This window comes from Echiichthys vipera (genome assembly GCF_963691815.1).
Source record: "Echiichthys vipera genome assembly, chromosome: 11".
Lineage (NCBI taxonomy): Eukaryota > Metazoa > Chordata > Actinopteri > Perciformes > Trachinidae > Echiichthys > Echiichthys vipera.
In genome coordinates, this window is record NC_139836.1 from 7,964,123 (window position 1) to 7,988,831 (window position 24,709).

General features: G+C 43.7%; 2 protein-coding genes across 2 annotated transcripts in view; both read right to left on the reverse strand.

Annotated features, from left to right (window-relative positions):
- Positions 1 to 213: 213 nt before the first annotated feature.
- On the reverse strand, positions 214 to 3,866 carry zfp36l2 (zinc finger protein 36, C3H type-like 2). Its single transcript, XM_083922933.1, has 2 exons — positions 3,563 to 3,866; positions 214 to 3,347 (listed from the first exon to the last, which is right to left on the reverse strand). Exons 1-2 carry the CDS (start codon positions 3,650 to 3,652, stop codon positions 2,145 to 2,147), a joined length of 1,293 nt encoding a protein of 430 aa, XP_083779059.1. The 5' UTR covers positions 3,653 to 3,866; the 3' UTR covers positions 214 to 2,144.
- Positions 3,867 to 6,735: 2,869 nt separating this feature from the next.
- thada (THADA armadillo repeat containing) overlaps positions 6,736 to 24,709 on the reverse strand; it is a 109,747-nt gene continuing 91,773 nt past the window's right edge. Inside the window, exons 34-38 of the mRNA XM_083922653.1 lie at positions 24,258 to 24,330; positions 23,517 to 23,667; positions 23,293 to 23,415; positions 8,511 to 8,686; positions 6,736 to 7,578 (exon numbers count right to left, since the gene is read on the reverse strand). Of these exons, the coding sequence (XP_083778779.1) occupies positions 7,255 to 7,578; positions 8,511 to 8,686; positions 23,293 to 23,415; positions 23,517 to 23,667; positions 24,258 to 24,330 (847 nt within the window). The 3' untranslated portion in view covers positions 6,736 to 7,254. The remainder of the gene's footprint in view (positions 7,579 to 8,510; positions 8,687 to 23,292; positions 23,416 to 23,516; positions 23,668 to 24,257; positions 24,331 to 24,709) is intronic.

The following is a 24,709-nucleotide window of genomic DNA, read 5'->3' on the forward strand; positions in this document are numbered from 1 at the left end:
TAGCACAGGACACAAGCCATCCCTCCAGGACTTTTTCCACTGGAGGAGGAATACACGAGCTGTGCTGTGAAATGGGATGTGTTTGTGTGAGCAGGAGGAGAACCGGAGCCATCCCACATCAGCCCTTCATGCTTTTGATAGGACGTCTGGCTTTCACACCTGTTGCACCATGGCGTTAAAACCCAAAAGAAAATCACAGCTTGACAGTCTGAAGCTTTTTCAAAATGATTTTTATTGGGAGAACTACAAAAATGTACAGTACAAAGTTAACAGTCTCACACTCAATTTGTAGTGAACTGACTCCCCCAAAAATATTACAACTATCGTTGTCTTTTTGTCCGTTTTTTTGTTACATTCAAAAAGCTTTACTTCTGATAAAGTAGTCAAAAGTACATAGTGCGCATCCCCCTGTACCTACTATGTACAAACCCAACGTGTTCATCCACTTCCCTCTCCAGCAAACTCAAGACTCAGACTAGATTTCAATATCAAAATAAAGAAAAAACAGAGCAAAAGGAAATCAAAAATAAGAGGAATGGGGATTTAGAAAGGTTACGGTTGTGGTAACAACCTTTAAAAAAAATAAAAATTGTTTCAGAATCCAACACTACATTCAGTTCAACCTGTGTATAAAAGATGCCATGTAGGAAAAATACTTTATTTGGTTAATTTTAAGGCATGTCAAGATGGTGAACCCCCGTAGGCACTACACAATAATACTGGGGCACAAGGGATTGCTACATTCTTTAGCACGTGGCTGGAATCACAGTGTGACCTCGTGCAAACAGAGAGAAAACAAAAATACTTTTTGGTTAATTTATTGACTTGGGTGTCTTTGTCACTGAAGTCTGATCTAGATCAACAAAAGAAGTAAGGTTTGGACGGTCTGTACAACCACATTGTTTATACATTCTACAGAAATATCTAAATAGGGATCCTCGAGAGAAAAAAAAAAAAAGAAAAGCCTTCTACAGCACTGACACACAACCTCAGGAGCAAACAGCAATCACGCAAACCTTTTTTTTAATAAACGTAAACAAGGAAACAAAATTAATGAAATAAATATCACATACGTTCTCTTAAATTAAGTTTTTTTTTACTCATTTACAATAAAAATAACCAAGTGAAGTTACAAAAAAAGGAGAAAAAACAAAATATATATATTACTGTGAAAAGAACATACACTCCACTTTATGCAGATTAATAATGGCGATCATAATTTAAACATAAAAGAATATAGATCTATTGCTTCATCATACTTGATAAATACAGTATGGACACAAATTACCAATGTTGCCTATACTTTTTTCACAAGATAATAAATAAGTTAAATAGTCCATAGCCAGTTATGCACAGCTATGTAAATCACTCAAAAACAGCTAAAAAAATATATATTCAACCATCAGCAGTGATTTCCCCAAACAAACCCAACTCAAGAGTGCTTTTTATCCAAGCAACAAACTAGACTAACCGAACGAACCACTGGGTGGCGCTGGGAGAAGACAGGTCTGGAATGGAAGTTGAAGCTTTCAGAGAGGAAAAAAAAAAAGAAAGAAAAGAAAAGAAAAAACACACTTTGATAAAGAAAAAAAAATGTTACTTTGAGTCAAGGCATATTCTTGGCAGGAAGGGAGGAAATCTGAAAACCGCTTGCAGTCTCTTCTTCTTGTCAAGTCATGTTACCCACACATCTAATCCCAGGAAAAGTGTGGCTTGCCTGATAGAGCAAAAAGGGAGAGGGGGCTGCCATGAGCCCTCGGGCAAGGCACTGATGGAATGCCTTCTGTTTGCTATCTAAGTTTTTAATACAACTATATTACATACAAGAAAAAAAAACTAAACTAATGCCAGGTCAAGGACACTTTAAACTGTTTGAAGCTTTATTGATCCCTGTGGGTCATATTCTCTGCTCTTGCCCCCCTCCAGGGAGGTCAGAGCAGGGTCAGCACCCATGGAGCTGGTAGGGATTCAATGTCTTATTCAAAGGCACTTCGGCAGGGTGGTTGTGGATGAAATGGGGTGGAGGGGGCTTAACCGGGATCCTCTGCTTGAAGGACAGTCTACCTCACTCACTGACTCCCCCCTGGCTCCTCAGCCACCCTGCCTGACCCGTCCATACATCCATGTGAAAACAAAAACATGATTTAGTCATCTGAAATCGACAGCCTGCTGAAGATTGGCAAACGTCTTCCAGCGTCCAGACTCGGGGACTCGGAGCCGCTGAGGCTCCCGGAAGAGCTGAGGGACCCGCTCGCGTAGCTCTCCCGGTCAGAGAGCGAATCTGGTGGGCTGGGAGGAGGCTCGAACACCGGCGAGTCGCTGAGGCGGCGCAGCGCCTGCAAGTGGCTCATGTTGTAGGTCGGAGGGGAGGGCGGGCACACGCTGCTCTGCATGTTCCCGTAGTAGGCACCGGTGGAGTGGTTGTTGGTGTAGCCGCCGGTGGTGTGCACAGCCAGGGGGGCCAGTAAGGCTTTTAAGTCCTGTCCGGGAAAATTGAAGGCACTGTTGATGCAGGACACGGAGTTGGGAGAAAGCACCTCCTCGTAGAAGCTGGAGGTGGAGGTACAGGAGGAGGCGGTGGTTGGTGGCGGTGGGGTCCGGGACATGGGACTGTCGAGCAGGGGAGACTCGAGTCCGTGGTGGCTGGAGAAGCCGGAGAAGCTGAGGCTGTGGTGAAGCTTTGGTCTGTCCCTCTGGGTGTAGCCGAGCTGCTGCGGCGGCAGGACGTCCCTCTGGCCGTAGCCGCACAGCTCGCGAGCCGACCTGGACTCCCCCGCCTGCATGTTAGCGTTGGCGGCCGGAGCGGGCCGGCGTTCGTCGGCGTTGTGGATAAAGTGACACCGGGGACCGTAAGGGCAGAAACCGATGGTGTGGAAGGTGCGACACGGCTCTGTTTTGTACTTGGGGTGGCGGGACAAGCTCCTCAACTCGTGGTAGCCGTGAGCGAACTGACATTTCTCCCCGTACTTGCACGAGCCGTTCTCCTCGAAGGGCCGGCACAGCTCGGTCTTGTAGCGGGTGGAGTTGATCTGAGAGCCGGGCTTCTGCTGCAGCACGCCCCGGTCTCCGTTGTCGCTGTAAGCTCGGTCGCGGAACTTGTTCTCCTTGTTCATGAGGGCAGTGGCGCTGCTGTTGCTGCTCGGCGTGTTCTCCTTCAGGCTGCTGTAGGAGCCCAGAGAGTATTTGTTGCCGTTGTTCATCGCGTCCACGTTGCTGGTTGAGTTTCTGCGGAAAAATCCCGGTGTGAAGGGGCCACCGGAGCCCGGAGACGTGACCGGAGCCCCCACAGCTTTCTTGTCCAGCATGCTGTTGATGTGGAGGGCGTTCATGTTCATGCTTTTATCTTGCTGTAGGACAGAAAAAGAGACGAGTTAGCATTTCAGACGCCAATTCTGGGACTATTTTGACCACATGGCATGTTTAGCACCGTTTGCCTGCAGCCTGACAACTTGTTGCAGCTGAACACATGCTACAAGTTGAAGCACGCCGCCTGACGTTGCGTTCAAGTGTTCACCCTGAATGCAAACCGAATGAAAAACTCAATATATTGTCAGACTTTTACCTTGTAAAGCATGTCCATGTCGTAGAACGCAGACAAGACGGTCGCAGACATCTCGTTTCCCCAAGTTTGCTGTCGCACTCCCTCTTTCATGGAGGACCGACCAGGATCCTTGAACGCGACGTGCGGAAACGTTAGTTCGTGCCACGACTGGTTTTGGTTGTGGAAAAAAGTTGCCTTAAAAAGTTTATATGTGCGGTTTAAGTCCTTAGAAGAAGGAAAAGAATGGGGGATAGGTTTGTATTGTTAAGTTGTTATGTCCTCCCCTCGAGAAGCGCTGAGCCAGAGTGCTTCAATGTGCGCTCCAGCCTTTTACATGGGTATAAATGCCTGACGGCGGCCGGGGAGGGGCGAACCGAAGTCGGTGCAAAGTTTTGAGAGGAGCCGCCTCCTCTCCTCCTCTCCGAAAAAAACTTCCATTCACCGGTTGGCCGCCTATTCTTTAACACCACGCCTTGAAATCCAACCCCAGCCAACCCCCCTCCCCCTTCCTCACCCTCCTCACACCCCTCTAAACCCCCCCACCTTTCTTTTAATCACACAACCAATTTTGTGGAAGTTGGTTTTGCTTTTTTGGTTTTACTCTCGCTGAGAAAGAATGCAGAAGCAGCAAGGGCCGTCTACTACGCATGCGCGCTGTTCTACAGCAAATGAACCATTCACACTCTGATGAAGCGGTGGGTTGAGTGCCTTGCTCAAAAGCTCCATCACTGAGAATTGAAAACTTTAAAAGGGGAAGTGCTTCTCCAGAACTTCCCAGCAGAGTCCTAGCGTTTGAACCAGCAGCCTAGCCATGACAAGTCCACCCCCTCTTGCCTCTGGACCACCGGACCACCACACTGACAAGCTGACAAATGTATTTGTAATGGAAGGAAACTCTCCCTCTCCCTCTCCTTCTCTCTCTCTCTCTCCCTGTGGATGGGGTGAGACCACAAGTATGAGCGGAGAGGAGTCCAGGCAGAGTGCAGTACAATTTTTAGAATCCGCCGGTTGCATAATCAACTTCCACAGTGCAACAGCAGCCTATTCCAGTCTACTACACACACTGGTTAATGCCTACTGCGCTCACATGACCTACTTTTGCATTGTCTCAGTTAAACTTTAAAATGTCGACTTCGCTTTAAGATTAGAAATCACTCATGGAGCACATGTCGAGTCATTCTAAACACTAAATGGATTTACTCTGGTTAAATCTTTTTAAGCCACTCATGAGTTCCTCCCCAACTTGTTTTTCCCAATCTGAAGCCCAGGCTGCAGGAATGTGGTTTTCATGCGGCGCAGCAGAGCAACACTGCCCTCATGAGAGCAGAGGGAGAACTGCCTGGGAGAGACCGGGGCGCCACCTGCTGAGCAGAGCTGGAGTGAGACCTCGGGACACATTCAGGCCCATTTTGCTGTAATAGTGTCACCCATTTATTGCAGAAAATTATCTTTTATGTCTCCTCTTTTCACAGAGAGGATAAAGCGGAGCTGCAGGCACGGAGGAGCAGCCGCACTTAGCCACCAGGTCCCCACAGTCCCTCCTTTGTGAAGTCAAAGAGTGCAGTGCGGTTTGCAATAAGCTGCCCCTGCCTCAGCATGATGTAACCTTCTCAGGATGGCAGAATGTTCACATGAAAATGTCAAACTACTCCGCTCTGCTTGGAGTTATGTCAAGTTTTAGAAACCACAGTGGAAAGATTGCAGCGTTGGCAGCAGAGGACGGGACTCTATATCAGGGCTCCACAAGACAGATATTTTGGTCGGGAGGGTGTAAAAACCTTGTGCAACACACATCGGCATCACAGAAATTGCCGGTTTCTGCTACACCGGGAACCATTGAGTCTTTTCCACATAGGCTCAAAATTGGAAGAGTGGTTATGAAAAATGATTTTTCATCCTGCGACATGATTCAATATTCTCTTTGAGTGCTGAATGGTTAGGCTGGAGAAGCTGGGAGGTTAAAAAAAAAAAGAAAAGGGAAAATAGCAACAGGCGAAAAACAAGTGACATAAGAGCTTGGAATCTACTACTACCAACCCTAAAATTAGGCTGAGGGCTGCCCCAGGACTATTTGCGCTTTGCAAGTCGAGATAAATAGTTTAATGTGAAGGACAGACACGGCGAGGCCCCTGAGAAATCCCTTGAACATGTCCTCGTCCGCAGAAACCGCTCTCCCATCGCACAGCTCTGTTTTTTTTTTATTGGGGGATGTTGCGCTGTTCCCAAACATTACATCACTTTTACTGTAACAGGGAACATGGCTACCAGGGAGGGAGAAGGGTCCAGCTGTATGAGCACACACACACACACACACACACACACACACACACACACACACACACACACACACACACACACACACACACACACACACACACACACACACACACACACACACACACACACACACACACACACACACACACACACACACACACACACACACACACACACACACACACACACACACACACACACAGGACAGTAGTCCATTGTGCTGTCCTCCTAATTACATAACCAGGAAAAGTAGAGGGAAGCATAAAAACACAGTCCAATGGGGAAGAATCCTGCAGTAAATTAAATATCACAGGAAAATAACACCTCGTATAAACATACAGTAGAAGTCGAAGTCGTATTCTGAAATACAACTTTGGTGATGTGTCAGAGAAAACACTCGTCCCTGCTGCACAATCGCACCATTGAAGTTAGTGCTTAAAGTTTTGGGTGCCAAGTTGTTTTGTTCCAACCTTAAATCCCTGGTAGACGTGGAGAAAGCAGAGCAGTCTGTGTACTCACTATTGACACTGTTGAAGATTGTCGTGTGACACGTTCCCACTGATAGGAGAACTGCGCATCAAGTGTTGTTTGGCAAACACTCGGGCAGAGTTATTGTTATGGCTTCTGCACATGTATTCACACGGTGCTGATAATATTATTTTTGTCTGTGTACGTCATTAAAGAAGCAAGACATTCAACGTCTTTCCTTTGGAAACATTGGAATAGAAGGTGGAGTAATTTCAAATGTAATTTTTAATTAAAAAAGACATCAAGGAACAGTAATCATAACATGTAATCAATAAAGGCAACATTTGTAAGACAAAGTAAGAGACAAGTAAAAAATTCCTACTGTTTCATTCATGTCATAATAAAAAGACTTGACCACAAAGCCAGTCTGTGTTGTTTCATCGCAGCATTAATCTGACAACTCTTCCTTTATTTTAGTATTAGGAACCCCGGACTTTAAAGGTCCCATATCATGCTCATTTTCAGGTTCATACTTGTATTTTGGTTTTCCAGTAGAACATGTTTAGATGCTTGAATGTTCAAAAAACACATGCTTTTTCTCATCCTGTGTGTCTGAATATACCGTTTTAGCGCCTGTCTCTTTAAGAGCCCCTTCTGAAAAAGCCCGGTCTGATTGGTTCAGTGTTTTTGAGTCTTCTGCATCTGCACTTTCTGTGTCTCTGTACCATCATTGCAGCCAGGGGACGACTGTCACAACACTGACGGCTCGTTTAAAGACACAGTTTCTGAATAAGGGCTGTGTGTATTTCTCTGTGGACTTTGGGTTTTGATAGTTACATAGAATTCAAAGCACCTGGACCTGCTTTATAATAAAAAAAAAAATCCCACTTTTTATGGACCTTAAACACATTTTTCCTAATTTTTTTTTTTTAAATGGGTGCTATTGGAGCCAAACACTGCTAACTCTTCTATCTTAGCCTCTCCAGCACGTCTAGAGCCAGAGTTGCCCTCTGGTTTCGTAACACCAGCCTGGCGTGCTCCATGGTGAGAGAGAACTGGGGCAGGGCAGGGAGGGAGTCCAGGGCCTGCTGGGAGCTGAGTGCCTTGGTTTGGGCCTGAGCTGACAGTGTATGAATGTGGTGCACCTGGTCCGGCCCTGTGATTCCTGGGGCCTGGGTCTGTTTGAACTTCAGGATGAGGGAGCCAACGTGTCTGTGAAGCATCTTCACCCACTGGACCGGCTCGGCCCACAGGTTCAGTTCCCCCTTCTCGAACAGGAAGTCCTCTTCATCCTGGTCAAAAAAATGGGAGTTTGGTTACTGGGAAACAATTTAAATCAGGACTATTTTGTTTTTTCTTTGTGGGAACAGAAGAGGTAAACACAACTGTTCTAAAGCTGTTATGACGAATGTGTTAGCAAACCTAGCCTATGTATCTACATATCATTGTTTCTGGCTGTTTAGTTGCTAAACGCTCCACTATGTAGTGTACAGTGGGTTTATATCAGACCCCCCCCCGAGTGGAGGAGAAAGGTCTGTCACGGTGAACCAAAACAATGAGCTCAAACAAACTAAAATGTTATGTAGAACTGAAATGAACTGTGAAATGAGGTGGACATTACACAACCATTTAACACAGTATAAGAATGTCACTAGTGCAGCTTTAAGAAAACAGCACCTCACACTTTACAGCTGAAGATCCATAAGGTGCCATAATTTAATTTGTTTTTCTTAAAGCTACGCTATGTTCTCATCTGTTTTAAAATGTGTCTCCAAAGTCTTGAGTAGAAAGACGCAAGCAACCAAACAGGAACCTAAACTATACTGAAGAGCAGAAACCGTGGTGGCTTAAAGCGCTCAGTTATCTTGACTTGAGAAGAAAACAAGGGCAAGGGAAACCTGTGATACCACACTGTACGGGCACCATGTCAAAACAACCTCAAGTGGAGATTTTACAGTTTGTCTGTGCATTTCCCTTTTGCCCCACACTGGCAGTTAATGAACAATCCCTGCTGTACTCATAGAAAATGAAACTGTGACAGTCATCGTGGTCATCTGCCACCAGTTTCACTTCATGGAAATCATCAGCATGTAGTCTACAGTCAAAAATCTCTCACTCTTGCTCCCTTTGTACCGTTTGTGGTGTTCTTTCACCACAGTGCAACTGTGCCAGTTGTCAATGTGCATCTATAAAGCCGCTCTTAAGTCACGTGGCTGCTTCTCACCACACCGGATGCTTCGTCTGCAACTGCCTCATCATCTGCTTCTTCGTCTCCCAGCAGCCACTCCGTCAGAGCGAGGACACCCGCTGGTACCTGCCCCCACAGCTCAAACAGCCGACACAGGAGCCCCACACCTGAATCCAGGGCTACAGGAGGGCACACGGATACACCTGTCGCATCTGAGGACAGAAGAGGAGGATGCAAAGGCTGCTGTAAAAGTGTTTTATATTTAAGACATACAAAACTATTTCACAGTCACAGCACAAGGATTAATGAACCATAAATTCAGCTTTGGGATGACCAGCGGAGCTCTGCCCTGGGATCGAAGGTTATACCCAAGCTCCTAATGAGGAAATGGGTCGGGATTCAACCGAGGAAGAAACTAGAATTAACACCTTGCAGTTGTACGCCTCCCACAAACAGTCTGGTAGCCGTTTACACCTAAACTGTCCATACTTACATAATATATGAAGTGAAGACTTTGAAGGAGTTTAATAAAAGCTTTTAAGTGTATCTTTAGGTGAAACGTGGATGCTTCACACACACCTTCAGATCTATACAATCTCCACACTTTCAAAATTAGTGTCAACATCGAAGTATTTGACCGGATGTCTCCTCTTCTCCCAGAAACATTATGATGTCACAGTGAAGTTGACCTTTGACCTATTGGATGTAAAATGTCATAACTTCATCATATTATCCTCTTAGACATTTGTGTGACATATTGTCATAATTAGCGTAGGGATTCTCGAGTTATGGACAAAAATGCATTTTGTGAGGTAACAGTAACCTTGACTTTTGACCTCCACTAATCAGTTCACCCTTGAGTCCAAGTGGTTGTGCGATTTTTGAAGAGATTCCCCAGAGAGGTTCTTGAGATAGCTCATTCACAAGAACGGGAGCTGTCTGTAACACTACCACCAAGTTTGTGCGCTAAGTCTTTAAAAGGTTGTAAAAACTACTAACTAGTTTTAAAATTGAATTAGCTAGTAAAGAAACATCAAGGTGATATAATAAACATCACTGTAAATGTAGATAGGATGATACTTGGATGCATATACAGAGAAATGTGTGTGTCTGAGGTAATAGTTCTAATGCAGTGTAGAATGAGAGGGAAATATCCATTAAGTCAAAGTTATTGGTGTAACGTTTTGTAGTTTGAGGGCTTTTATGTATTATTCTTTATTATTTCTTTTATGTATTATCATATTCAAACAGCCTTTTGATCATGTGTCAGGTCAGATGTGTCGACCATATCCTTTTGTTATCGCTTTTCAATTTAAACAGGTCACATTTTAGTAAGATAATGATCATTTAGTCAACTGACAGTAATACCCAACAGTTACTTAGTGTCAATATTTTGTAAAAACTAAAAAATTAGAGTAGGCTACGTTTGAAGTAAAGAATTGCTGGTGCTTTATCCTTTGGGGAGTATTACAATAATCACTTCTAAAAAGATTATGATAGTTACTGGATGGTTGCGTGAGTCATTATTTGTTTTAAGTGCCCTGCACTGCTTAGAAGAGGAGGAAAACACAAAACTAACAGAGTAAGAAGTCAAATAGACCGGGCGAAGAACTATACACACTATACACTGTCTGTTGGTGTGAGGCTAGATCTCCCATTTCAGCTACCCAAAGTCAATGCTGGCAATTACCTTTTAAAAATCATATTAAAGAGCACCTGGTTTACTCTATCAGGCTAAAAGTTGGAGAGAAACCTGATTACCACAGCTACATTTTTGCTTGAGAAATCATATTTCTCTGTCATGTACAATACACGCAGGTTTCTCATTTGGTTTCGACAAGAGTGGATGAACATGACGTAGACCCAACCCGTGGAGCATCGTGCGATGCAGTGGCATGAAAGGAAAAACCATTACCCCGTGGTGGTGTGTCCCTGTATCCAAAATAGTTAAATCCAAAGTCTGACTAAAACTCAAACTGAAACAAATAATTCTAAATAAGTCTGTTTCCACAGCTGAACAGTGCACGTTTTGTAAAAAGTCAGATGCAGGAAAAATAGTGTGTGTACAGTATGTCACTGCTCCGTGAGCCCAACAACAAGGGGGAAAAAAACCCTCTTCAGACTGCAGGATTATCAAATATAAACTAAATATTCCAGGTTTGGTCAAAAATAATCTGATTATTGAACACCTGTATGTCGACGACTTTCCACTTTCCACCCGAGTCCCTCCTTGTTTCTTGTGGGTGTGTAACTGTTGGTGCTTGTGGAGTTGCGACGTTTAAATGATGCAGGGCTTACTGCATGATCCAAACTTAGTGTGAGTGTGTGTTTTGGGCCGCCTTCTGGGAAACAAAACTATAACTCATAACCAACCACGATCAGGGTGTGTATGAGTGGATTCAAAACTATTCTGCATGTTGCACCAGTATGCGCGCAGTAAGTGCACATTTTGCCCCTAACTTCCTGTTCACGTGTTGGCTTTGCCCGCATGGGTGAATACGACGTTCATTTGGACTTGTTTTTACAATTAGTGACAAATTCTGTTTTTTTCTTGTACAAATAGTCCTTCTCCACACACATTCAGAGACAGGCCTGTCAGGAGGCCATACTCACAGTGTTGTGGAGGAAGTGTGAGTGCAAGGACACACACTTGAAACGGAGGGAAAACATAACGTATGACTTAATTTTACGACTCCAGTTGTCTATGCAGCAACTATCTGACACAGGGGTTGTGTGTGTGTGTGTGTGTGTGTGTGTGTGTGTGTGTGTGTGTGTGTGTGTGGGTGTGTGGGTGTGTGTATGTTGTTCTCCCACCTTGACCATCCTCACCGCAGCTGACACCAAGATAACAACAGAGACTTCAAAAGGCTTTGAGAGAACTAGTCAAAACACTACCACTATGGGAAGAGGGGAGGGAGGGTGGAGGTATACAGACCCCCATCAGCACATTGAGTATAGAACACACACACAAACACCACAGGGTTGGGAACCCAGATTGTGTTTCCTCTTCAGAGAGGAGGCGTAAAATCGGAGCAGAGCCTGTAGTCTGAGCGCAGAGGGAAACCCAGTCTGTGAACATTACAGGCTGCTGATTGTACCGTATTAGAGGAGATTTAAGAGTTTAGGAGCTTGAGTGACAAATTCCTTTCTTTACGGAGAAGCCGTCTCTCTCTCTCGAGGATAACCCGGCCTCTGATGTCAAGCCTTTACACCCCCCACCCCACTGAACATGAAGGGACATAATAGGAAATTTTAGCTGCATTCAATTTATCTACGGAGGTTTCACACATCGCCTAATGCGGTTTCCCTTCCCTCGAGTTTGTGGCGCAAAATGCTTCGTTTCTCAAGGGGATTGTCTTTCACGCGGTTACTTGTATGTGTGATGGGTGTGTAGTGTGTGAGTATGTGTGTGTGTGTGGTGGTGTCGGTTTAGTCCTAAGTAGGTATTGTTTGTGTTGAAAGCCTGTATGTTGGACAATCTTGTCTCCGGAAATGACAATACCAATGCCAGTTGGTGAATGAATGGGTTCGAGTACGATGGGTCGAGGCTGTGTGTGTATGTATGTGTGTATGTGTGTGTGTGTTTGTGCGTCAACTGGCACACACTCCATCCACTGGTGCTCTTATATTACATTTGAGCTGGGCAGGGCAGGCATGTGAGGGGAAAACTTAACCTTGTGCCACTTGTGGAAACAGTATAACACTTGTCCCATTCTGAGCTTCTGAAGGATTTTTTTTTAACTCAACTCCGATCTTTGTTTGCCTTGTTAGAGACTGTGGCAACCACGCTTTTAAGAAAGTTGCCATTATTCGACTTCTTATTGCTGGTCCACAGGCGGGCTGAATTTGTGGCCGAGATGACGTGTGTCATAGCACTGGAATAGCGTCGGAAAAGGGGCGAAAATGACTCTGGGTCGTTTCCAGATGGACCCAAAAACCCAAGATTTGTCTTGCGAGATGGTCAAGGTTAGACATTGAACTAAGGTTAGTATCAATCATCGGGAACCGAGTCTGAGTCAAATCTGAGGTTACCATATAGAAACGACCGTTAGTGTGCCAATGCGGGTGCCATGTTTCCGTCACTGCCGATCGTAGCTGGAGCCAATGAATAACTGTCTACCGCAGAGTCATTTGTCCTAGGAATTAACGCTTATTATAACCTTTCCCAATATAGAAAAAAGCCAGATGACAGTGGGTGTTGGTATTTTTTTTTTAGTCCAGTGGGAATAAGATCTCCTGAGACTATACTGTGAACTAAATGCTAATGTTAGCATGGCAACATGCTCATAATGCAAATACTAACATACTGGTGTTAAGCAGGTATAATGTTTACCAGTTTCATTATTTTAGGATAGTCAACATTTGCTACTTAAAACTAAGTACAGTCAATGTTGATGGGGATATCATTAATCTGGCAGGTATTAGGTACAGGTAGGTATACAAGTCCATCTGCTTATAAAGATCATGTCAAAGGCACTGATTTGTATACTTACAGTATACAGTTACAAGTAGTGTACAGGACATACAAAACCGGGCCTGGGCCAATTTAAAAAACTTTTTGAAGTGGAAGTGGTGTGACGAAGTGGCGCCATAGTGGTCTAAGGTGATGGTTTAAATCACTGACTTTAAATCGCATCATGCATAACGTTCCTGCAACGCAACATCCAAAGTTTGAGTCTGGCAGAAGACCTACCTGTCATATCTCTAATAAATAAAAGGTATAACACAGCCAAACAAGTTTAAATAATTTAAAATGTCTCATACAAAACTAAAGTACTATTTTTTTGTGTTCAACCATATCACTGCCTTCCCTGTTTCAGACTGTATCTGAATGTATTGTATAGATGTACTGTTTGTATTCTGGGGTTTAAAGGTCTTGACAAACGACCAAGATGGCGACGCGCACAAATGCAGCGGCTTGAGGCTCCCAACTACTGTGCACCTTTTTGTGTTTTTTATGTCTCCTTAATTCCGTTGTACTGTACCTAGTGCAATGGCAATAAAGGCTATCTTATCTTAGCTTTTGCTTCACATTAGTTTTCATAAACTCAGACTGAACACAGACTGAATACAATATAAAACTAACAAGTACATTTAAAAATAAACCTCAATCTTTGGTGACAAATAGAGACGAGAAGAAATTACTTACGGATTTTTGTGTGACTAAATGCACTGAATTTTGGAACTGAGTAGAAACTATATATACAACAATAGCACAATACATGATAATATACAATATAGTCAGTTGTTGACTGGTTTTTGAACATCAAGGTTTAGCACGCTGCAGCAGCCTCATTGTGTCTGATCAACAGTCGTGTAATTAAAGTCACTGAATTAAATTAAGAGAGTGAAGAGACCTTCGCTGTTTAGTTAATCCTTACTGAGCCTCTACAGCTGGGGGGGGGGGGTCGTTCAGATGTCACATTGAGTGGAGGAGGAGTGGCGTTTGTGCGTGTGTGTTGGGGCGGTTCGGCGGGCCGACAGGACAGTGAAATGAGAGAAAACACTTCCCACTCTACGCTCTTCCACTCACTGTGTGATTGTGTCCACTGTACTGTGAGCTTATTTCTCTGCTCAGCCACCCACATCACCCACTGCTTTCCCACCACAGGCATCCCCCCTGGACCACCGTACGGGTCCCTCAGCCACACCTGCCCTGCTCTACTGTCCCGTCTCTACTCCAAAGATCTACACATGCGTGATTTAATCTGTTATCAGATGAGCATCGGGGCTTCTGAAATTCCATTTTATTAAGCTTAAACATGCATCATGATAGTGTTAAAACTCGACTTTCAGTTGCAAAAATAGTTGACGGTTTACAGAGAGAAGATTTCCACCCAGCAATGGCAAAACACCCACATTAACCTTCACGAAAGCTCAAAGTAACACTCTTACTTCCTCACACAGACGCTGCAGTGGAGCCGAGACACAAGGAAAGCAGAGGTGTGAAAGAGAGAGGTGCGAAATAAAAACACACTTTACAGCCCTGACTTCCTTTGGTGGTTGACGGGAAACAAGGGGGGCGTGGAGACCAAGAGGAGCTTCAGCAGTAACAACAACAACAAAAACAGGAAACATTAGCATGCATAATAATAGTACAAAACGTATTGAATGATGAGCATTACCATAGAAATAATGGTCAGAGAATATGCCAGAGGTCTGAGCTCAGTGGAGCAGAAGCACGGTCAGTGGTTAGTTCAGTCAAAGGATCAAATACAAGTCAAGGGCTGCCTCGACAGGGAGCCAACAGAGGCCGCCTCTATCATGGAAACACCGTCGTCACAGTGGTCGTTTCGCTTCCTACGACACGCAAATCAAAGAGGACCAACAGGTAGTTGTAATGTTCCGACTATATTGGTAAAATCAGGTTGTTTGCCTGTATATTCTCTGCAGGTTTTATTTTAACGGCTTGTTTGTTGATCAGGTCAAAGTAGCAACTGAGTGTCACATGAGATTACACAAAGAATGCAGGAGAATTTCACAATAATGCATTTTCAGGGTTGATTTTGTGACTCTGAACGACAACCCACTACTGCATTTGTCTGACCTGGGTGGGTGGAGTGTATTGTGCTTTTCAGACAGACTATAACACGGTTTAAAATAGACAACAACATTGAAGCAACAGAGGCCGAGATATCCTGACTTTTCCAAGTATGGGACAAGCTACAATAATGCTGGAAGCTACAATTCCCATAATGTAACAATATGGCGTTTTTCATGAAGGAACCCCTTATTTTTATTTGCAAAGCTCTGAAGAAGTGATATGACGGCTTTCACAGGCTGAGTAGATCTGACATGACAAACTCAGGACCATAAAAACTGGCTCGCTCACACTGTTTGTGGTTTGCTCATCTAATCTCTTTGAAGAAGGGAGGAAATAATGAAGTGATAAATTTAGCGAGTGGCCTTAAAAACACAAACATGACGTACATTTCATTTATTTCTGTGCATATCGTGCTGCTGTCATCTTTTCCTTACATTCAGACTTGAGATACACAAATTTTACTACAGATTATTTGTGTTAAAGTGATGCAGAGGCTTATTCAGACATGCGACAGGTTACATTCCAGCACATTTATGCAACAAGGTGCATGTCTGATTGTTCCACTTCCATAACATTTCTCCATTTCCTGACTCCTTTCTGTGAACCATCCTGATGAAGTCAACTCACCGAGCCTAAAGAGAACATTCGAATGACCTACAACTACTATAAGATCTAGGTCTGATTCTTACCGTTTCACAATCAGAGGATGCATAATGAGGCTGACTCAGTATCTCACAGATAGATTGTGAAACAGCCACACCGAGATGTTTTGAACTCCTATTTTATCTTTAAAACGCATCACAATCAAGTGTTACAACGACCTACAGCTGGAAGATGCACTTTAACACAGCCTGCAGCACCAGTCATTACTGCAGACATGTGACTTTTATTTCACACAACCAAATCATTAAAATCTCATTCCACACGCTGCCCTTTCACTCACAGACAGCGAAAGCAGCAACAACTGCAAAACATTTCTGTTTGTGTGTTTTCACTGGAGGGTGAAATAACAGCTTATTTATTCCAAAAGGGAAGCTTAAAGCTGCAAATCAAAAGTTGAGTTACTCTCTGGTAGCAATAAGTGCCCTTCGGTGGATTTTGGAGGTTCTTCTTAAAGGGATAGTTTGGATATTTTGAAGTGGGGTTGTATGAGGATACTTACCCATAATCACTGTATTACTTTAGTATATGGCTGTTAGCACAGGCAGGAGGACAGGCTAAGCAGGCCCAATCTAAATTTGTTTAAGTGTGCGCTAGATTTTTTTCACTGCCCCTTCTAATGGGGAACTGACTATCCCTCACTTCAAAGCCACAAAAACAGTACACAGAATACATGAGTTGCCAGTCTACTGCTGCCTCGATTGGTTAGTTAGTTTGTCTTTAAAACGCAAAAGTCACACAATAACTAAAATAAACGAAATAATCGAGGCAGCTGTCCACCAGCAGCTCCCGTCTTCTACTAGGTAAAATGACAGTTATTATCACAAAGCGTTTAAAGAAGTCAAATTTGGAGGAGGAAGTGTCAGAGTCCAGATCTAAACCCCATAGAGAATCTCTGGAAAATCCTCGGCGACAAAGTAATGTCTAAGAACCCACCACAGTTAGTGAACTGTGGAAGAGACTGAAGAAAAACGCACCAAGATCAAAGCAGAGCAGTGTGACGAACTAGTGATGTCCTGTGGGCTCAAATGTGCTGAAGCGAGTGGTGGATAAAGCAGAAGGAAGGATAGGGGACTTTTCAACAACAAGGGCCTCTACACTTCCTATTCCTTTCTGAATCCTACAGCCCTAAGAAAACACTGTTTACATAAGTGCCTTAGTTATTTAAAAAAACATGCTAGTACAGCAGTGGTATAGCCACAGCAAATATTCTATTGATTTCTTTTTATTTTATGGATTATTTTTGGCAGTTTTCAAGCTTTTATTATATAAGACAGACAGGAAATGGGGTGAGAGAGAGAGAGGGGGAGACATGCAGCAAAGGGCCGCAGGTCGGAGTCGAGCCGGCAGCTGCTGCCTCGAGGACCTTCAGCCTCACATCTCCCTCTTTTTCAAAACCTGACCTAATGTTGACAGGCGTGCTTCAGTTCCCCGTCATAAAAAGCTGTCTTACAGTAAGGTGGAGCAGTGAAAATATTCTAAATATAGACCTTTTCATTGCAGTAAATGTGGATGAAATCAGCTGACAGGAAGTTAACAAGGACCAAGGCTGTTGCCTTTCATTAAAAAGGTCTATAGCATACAAACGGATTTCTTTAGGTGGCTTTAATATGTTTTGTTGCTTCACATGCTGCCCCCTGTATCCATAGCAGTGCGTCTCCAAAAGGTGCCTCATACGACCACGCTTCAACATATCCAAACTAGTGCTTGAAATTAGTGACACGTGACACTTTCTTGCAGTCATGTTCAGCGATTCATCCAACAAAAACCAACACAAAACCTGGTTTGATGGTTGAGTGAGTATGGTGCTACAATAGGACGAGGTAAGTTCAATGAGTGTCCTTCAGCCCTGACAGGTCGTTCGCTTCCATTCATCTGCATCATCCGCTGTAAATGAATGAACTGGGGGAAAGGGCACATGAATGGCATATTCTGCACGGGTGTTTGTTGGCTTTACAGTAAGCAAAGTAGGTTACTCCAGCCAGAGGAGTTGGTTGATAATGGTTCACTGAGAATGGCCTGGAAAACACGGGCATGTCAGCGGAGCGTGGGAGGCCACCGCTGCGTTTCTGAAGAGAGTTCAACCGCACTTCAGCATGGTGGATAAAGCAGACTGAAGGACTGGGGACTTTCAACAACAAACAATTCAAGATGTATATATTGATGGAAAGTTTGCACCGGTTCGATTAATGGTTTGACATTGTGGTTAATAAGCTTTCCAACCTTCAGAGAGTTAAAAGAGAAAACTGATACCATGGGTACAGAGGAGAAAGGGTCAGAGGAAAGCAAAACCTGCCTACAAACACCTCAGCAGATAATTAACACATAATATTTCAACTGTTTAATCCTTACTAAAGTGTAAAATCTTTAACGTTTTAAAAAAAAAAAGGCCGCCTAATACCAAAAAACTGTCCTCGGCCCAAAGACTGACCCCACAGGTCATTGGTATAAGAAGCTTATTATGAGCCATATGTACGTTTACAGTGGCGGTGACCTAGTGGTGACAAACCCAGGACTTCCACCCAGGAGACGGTGAGGCGGTTTGTGTCTCATCTAAAAACCAAAAGTCAACGATGCTTATTCAGGAAACGCTCCTTAGGGTCATAGGAACAAATGGCCAATGTGGTTATATGGGTTGAAGGACTTCTTTAGTTCCAGATATCGGATATCCAAAATAACATCTTTTTAAGAAATTCATTGACTGTTGATCTGGGAAAGATGAATGAATAATGTCCAACATCCCTGCCAAGATTTGATTAGTATCCATAATACTGGACGCTATACTTTGTCTTTTAATTCTCCTTCTCCTTTTCCTTTGTGTTTTTGTCCCGACCTCATGTTTTGTATGAAAGTTTTTGTATGAAGTCTTGAATGAATCATTTTTGAGAAACGTAAAAGTGGAGGATTACTGTACAGCTCAGTTTTCCTTCCTCTTTGTCTTCCCAATCAGAATTCCAATCAGTGCCCTCTTACACACCGCTGTCCAATCCAAATCCCTCTGTGCTCTATATATAAAGTGATCCCTCTGTTCCTGCCCTGAGACTGTCACAGTGCTGGAGGTCCAGCGAGGGGGGGGGGGTGGAGTTTGATTTCAGACCCAATTAGCCCGGAGGTATTTGGGTGGTGGTGGTGATGCTGGTGGGCAGGGGAAAGGGGGGGGGGGGGGGGGGGGGTATGAGGGGTGGGATGGGGTTAAATTAGATTTGCTCTTCCTGCCCAGGACAATCACTTCACTGTGGTTCACAGAAGAAGAGTATCAATGAATTTGATGTGAATCGGCACTAATTTCTCTCCCACACACTGAACAGCTTTATTAGGATTATACCTGCTAAAGTAAACGAAAGAGAAACATTCAACTATTTTACGGGAAACAAATGACTAGCAAAGCATTTACACACTTTATTTAAAGCCCAGATGAGTCCTACTACAAAACAGTGCCTCTACTTTAAGATAAAAGACACAAAATAGACCAGTGTACTGATTGCTCGGACTCATTTTAGAGCTCTCGCCAACATTTTTAAATGTACGCTCATTCGCTTTTTCGTAAACACACATCGCACAGTCAGTGTGTTGTTTAATTTCCTGTTGCACTGAATCCCTGATTTTGCTTAAAGGTGAACTACGCTCAATTAAAATTCGTAACCCTTGTTCCTATGGTCTAAGATAGTAAAAGATGTGTATACATGAATGATTCAAATGTGTGATGTCATCAGGGATAAAGTGTGGCGCGGCTCCACAGACAATGCATTGTGAAATAAGTTGTAGATGACGCAGAGCATACATTCTGAGTATGTGGGGACATTGTTCTGTCTCAGAACGGACACGACTACAATAGAATAAAACTAATTTGGGTGTAAAAGAGAAAAACAAACTAAATTGGTCGCCCATTCGTCGTCAAGTTTGAGACTTTGGTTTGTGGCTTTGAGAGAGAGCTGCTCAGGTTCACACATACTGGTCGAACTTTCCAACACCATGGAAATAACGTATTGGAATTCTTAATTCAGGTTAATATCGAGTTCACATAGATACACAAAACAGTGAGGTTTAAACATTCAAATGACATAATTGCATTGAAATTTAAATGTCGTCCCTTCCTGAAGGGGGGTGGGTGTTTTTGCATTTCGCTTGTGTGTGTGTGTGTGTGTGTGGCAGAACCCGTCTGTGTTCCCACATCTCTGCCTGTCCTCCATATCAAAGGGCCAGGAGTCGTCGCCTCCATCTGAAGCAGCTAACACCTCAGATACTTGACTCTGCAACGGCAGGTCATAAAACACACACACACACACACACACACACACACACACACACACACACACACACACACACACACACACACACACACACACACACACACACACACACACACACACACACACACACACACACACACACACACACACACACACACACACACACACACACACACACACACACACACACACACACACACACACACACACACACACACACAGGGCAGACTAGCTGACTGGAGATGGGAAAGACACACACGCACACTGACCTGTATACACACAAACACACAGTAATGTTGTTTTTCCACTGGCACAGCTTTGCACTATACAGCTATGGTGTGATATAGCATGCCAGGCTATTCCATTTCTGTTTCCTTGGCCCTCTGACAGCTGGGAGCTAATGTGCTGACCTGAGATATTATGCAGGTCACCTACCGGGATCAAACCCCATGTCTCTGCCATCGCGCACAACAACTTAACCACTTTCTGCACCACTCAAACTGTTGAAACGCTTTCCAAAGTTTCACAATGACCAGACTTCCGTTTTGGTGCTAATAGCATTAATAAAATCATTCCAAAATCAAACTTCTTCAACATTACGTTTAGTTCTTAGCCTTCATGCGATCATGATGACTTCATTAAATGCCAGAGTTCTCAAAGCACTAAAATGTCCTGGCATCTCACTCCCGTGTATTCAATTTTAGAAACATCACTTAAGTTGGAGCTCTCAAAGAAGCAAGATGACATATTCTCCCAATTGAAGGTTTTGTCATGTTTTTTTACAGCCAGTAGGATGTGATTTCTTTTGGGTTTTTCTGTTGTTTTTCATTTACATGAGGAATTCAACTCTTCTGGCCAAGACGCTCATTCATTTGATACGTGCTCACCAATTTACCGTCTCGTTTATTCTCTCCATGTGTTGTGCTCCGCATTCCTGTTGTGTGTACGACACGTGAAAATAAAAAAGGAATTTAGGGCAATTTCCATGAACTTCCATGAAAGTAGGTGAGAGAGTGGCTGGCTGGGGAGTGGCGTAACACAAAATGTTGGAGGCAAATACTTACACAGGAGGACATGTGTGCCAGTTTACGGTAGGTAATACATTCTTTATCTTCCATACACGCAGGAAAAACTGTATCGATATGGATTTGGATGGACAAAAGAGGATCCCCACTGTCTTTTCTTCACACCACAGACTATATAAAAGAAGCTTCCAGCAAATGCAGAAGTGCCTTAAAACGGCATTCTTTCTCATTTCTAGCAGGGGGCGACTCCGCTGGTTGCAAAAAGCCTGGTTCTATAGAAGTCAATGAGAGAATGACCCTTCACACTTGATTTATTACCCTTTTCCTAATTAGTTTATGGTTCAATCAATAGTTTCAAGTCTTCTTCAATGCATGATGTTTATTTAGTAAGTATGGTCCCATTTAGAGTCAAATTGATGATGAAGCAGAGTATGCTTTAGGGCGGGGCTACTGGGCAACCTGTCAATCAGGATAGAGGCTCAGTGATACATCCACGGCAACATTTTGGTCGCTTACAAATGTCTTGATCAGTGTTCAGTTGCACATTTTTAACCAAGCTAGCTAGCGCAAGCGTAAGCGTAACTGGTAACCTAAGGGAAACTTCACTGATTTTCAACCAGCTCTGTGTTACTGCAGCAAACAGCTTAGCACTGAGACGACACTGGGTTAGCCTCTCTCCACAGTTGAAATTTTTTTTTGAAGAACTGCATGTAAACAGAGAAAACCTTAGTTTTCAGCAGCCAAAGTGACAGTATGCGTCAGAACTTGCACCTGCGTCATCGGCATAACCTATGTTTCCATTTTCATTTGGCTTAGGTGGCAATGGACCATTGGCTAACGTTGACTTGTCCTTTACACACTGCCACCTACAGGTTTGGCATGCTCTTGACGGCATATATACGCAGGTTAGTGTAAATGAACATATTTCTGAAAACGGACAGGTGTGCAGGATTTATTCTTTGAAAACGGAGAAAATGTCCGTTTATGAAAATAGCCGGCGACACACATAATTTGACAACTGAGATAAAATAATAACATGCTACAGTTAGTGCAGTCTTAAACACACACACACACACACACACACACACACACACACACACACACACACACACACACACACACACACACACACACACACACACACACACACACACACACACACACACACACACACACACACACACACACACACACACACACACACACACACACACACACACACACACACACACACACACACACAGCAATTATGCCTATTGTGTTCCCTTCCTGTTGTAGAGAAAACCTCTTCATCTTAGTCATGTTGTTGAGCCCCTATCTGATGTTTAGTTGGCAGCTTATCTGACCCTGTCTGGCTTTATGTACATAAACACATACAGAACACACACATATTGCTTTTGGATACAACCCTGGTATCTAAACGCTTTCAGGAATGTGAAATGCATTTCCTGGGCCTTCTGTTCGTAAAACACTTTCTGCCTTTAAAAGGAAACGTTTGGATTTGTCGTAAATGGACAGTAAATAAAAAAGAAAAAGAAAAACACGTCCATTCAGAATTTAGCTTCAATAGCTGCTGCTCTTGGAGTTGAGTCTTCCCCCATGACTCTGCCCTCCCACCCATGGACAGCGTTGCGATGAGGGAGACTTTTGAGGAGATGTTTTGCTGTCTCGTGTTATGTTATGAGATACTATCGTTGGGACAGACACAATAAGGGTGGCTCCTGGAGGAAAGCTGGGTAAATACAGGAAGTGAGCTTTTTGAGGACAGGAAGTCGCACTGTGGCTGTTTGTGAGGGGCACTTGAGAGCTGGCAGCTGTCAGTCCTCTGATAGCGTGTGTGTGTGTGTGTGTGCGTGTATGTGTGTGTGAGCGAGCGAGCGACAGACGGAGAGAGAAAATTGTGAGTGTTTCTATGGGAGTCTGCCATTAGTGTGTGTAATTGAGTATCCCATCATACAGTTCTTCAGAAAACAGACCTCAGACATTCATCAAACAATGACACACACACACACACACACAATCACACACACACGCACACTTTTCGCTCTTGCGTCTTGACTGCAATTAGCGCCCTTCATTCCAGGAATGCTCTCCAACCCTTAGCACGAAATGATGTCATCAAACCATTTTAACAGCAACATGTGTTTGTGGTGTTTTTTTGTGTGTGTGTGTGTGTGTGTGTGTGTGTGTGCGTGTCCGTTTTTACACAAGTGTGTATATTTCAGTATTTGGGTGAGCATGTAAAGCCCAAGGAAGCAAATGTGTATATCATGTGTATAACCATGCTTGCATATTAGTTAGTATGTAATAATTGCGAGTGTGTATGTGTGTGTGTGTACCTGTGCTGAGCAGAATCGCTGGAACATTAGAGACAAAGTCAGAGGCTGAATCTCGGACATCCTGGTCTTCATCCTGCAGTAGCGTAAACAGACTCCTCCAAAGAGAAACTGTAGTGGACAGACCTGACACAGACACACACACACACCCACACAGATGAAAAAGTGTGTATCTTAAATGGCTGAAAGGTAAACATTTCATCCAGTGGTTCCTTTATGAGACTCACCCAGCGGCAGATGAGGGCTGGTCAGCACAGTGGTTGTACAGCTAACCAACACGTCGGCAGCCATGAGCTTCACCTCCACCGGCTGCTCCTCGCTGCAGCACGAGCACACCAGCGCCCCCCACTGAGCCAAAGGAGCCACTGCACCCGCACCCTGGATCCGTCATTGGTCAGAAAAATACACTCATGTAAAGGTTTACTGAGGCGTTTTTTAGTTGGGTTTCTTCAGTTCCACAGAACGATCCGGATGAACGTCCAGGATCTTACATGGGACTGGTCTAGAGCAGGTGACTGAAATCTGCATTAGATGTGGTTCTACTTGAATTTATTCAACTCTTTTGGATTTCTCACCCTTCTGTAGGTTTATCAGCATCATGAAAAACTCAGTATTCTTATTTTGGTCACAAGAGATGATTTCTAGGTGAGAAAATCTGATAAAGTTTCTGATCCTGTGTTGACGTTTATTTCCACTCACGAGGAAGAAAATTGGCTTATATTACCTCTGGCTACAATATTCAATAGCCAATATTTAACAGACAATTCAATGACAATTTAAGTTAAATTTATTGTGAAATATCATTTTAGTGTGATTACAGAACTACCGTACATGAGTGAAAAGGTCAGTAAGTATGTATGCCAACGAAGAACAGAAACAGAATCGTCTTCCTGTACATTTGTGAATTAAACCAAAGGCTGCTAACACATTTTCCGATGCCAGACGACAGGTTATTAGTCAGACTTTACCTCAGGGTTTGAGTTCACCAGCTGAGCCACCAGTTGAGAGACCAGGGTCAAGGCAGCACAGTGGAGCTCCACACTGAAACACAGAATAAAAAACCTGAAATCAGTTTACGAATGTCGAAGACATAACTCGGTTATCTTATTTTAATGTGGGTCCTTGAAGAGATTATTTTCCCCTAAAAAACAGATCACAGACCCTGTTCACACTTTGTTTTTAAATGGACGATCAGATCACACGCTGACAGCTCTAAATACAAGTGTAAACAACCACCAAGAGGCATTGTGCTCTGATAAGTCAAACCACTTGCCAAGGTGTTCTGGGGTGCATTTGACCACATATCTTTTGTAGTTTACACACTTATGCATCCCGGAAACAGGACAATATGTAAACCAAGGCACGACGTGGTGGTTTCTTTGGTGACAGTGTGCCAGCACTCTCTCCATCTGTTAAGTCG

Excerpts from the sequence above, each read along its gene's own strand:
- zfp36l2 (XM_083922933.1), bottom strand. The coding sequence starts at position 3,652 with ATGAAAGAGGGAGTGCGACAGCAAACTTGGGGAAACGAGATGTCTGCG. Across the intron at positions 3,348-3,562 it reads ACATGGACATGCTTTACAAG|CAAGATAAAAGCATGAACAT; the intron begins GTAAAAGTCTGA and ends TCTGTCCTACAG.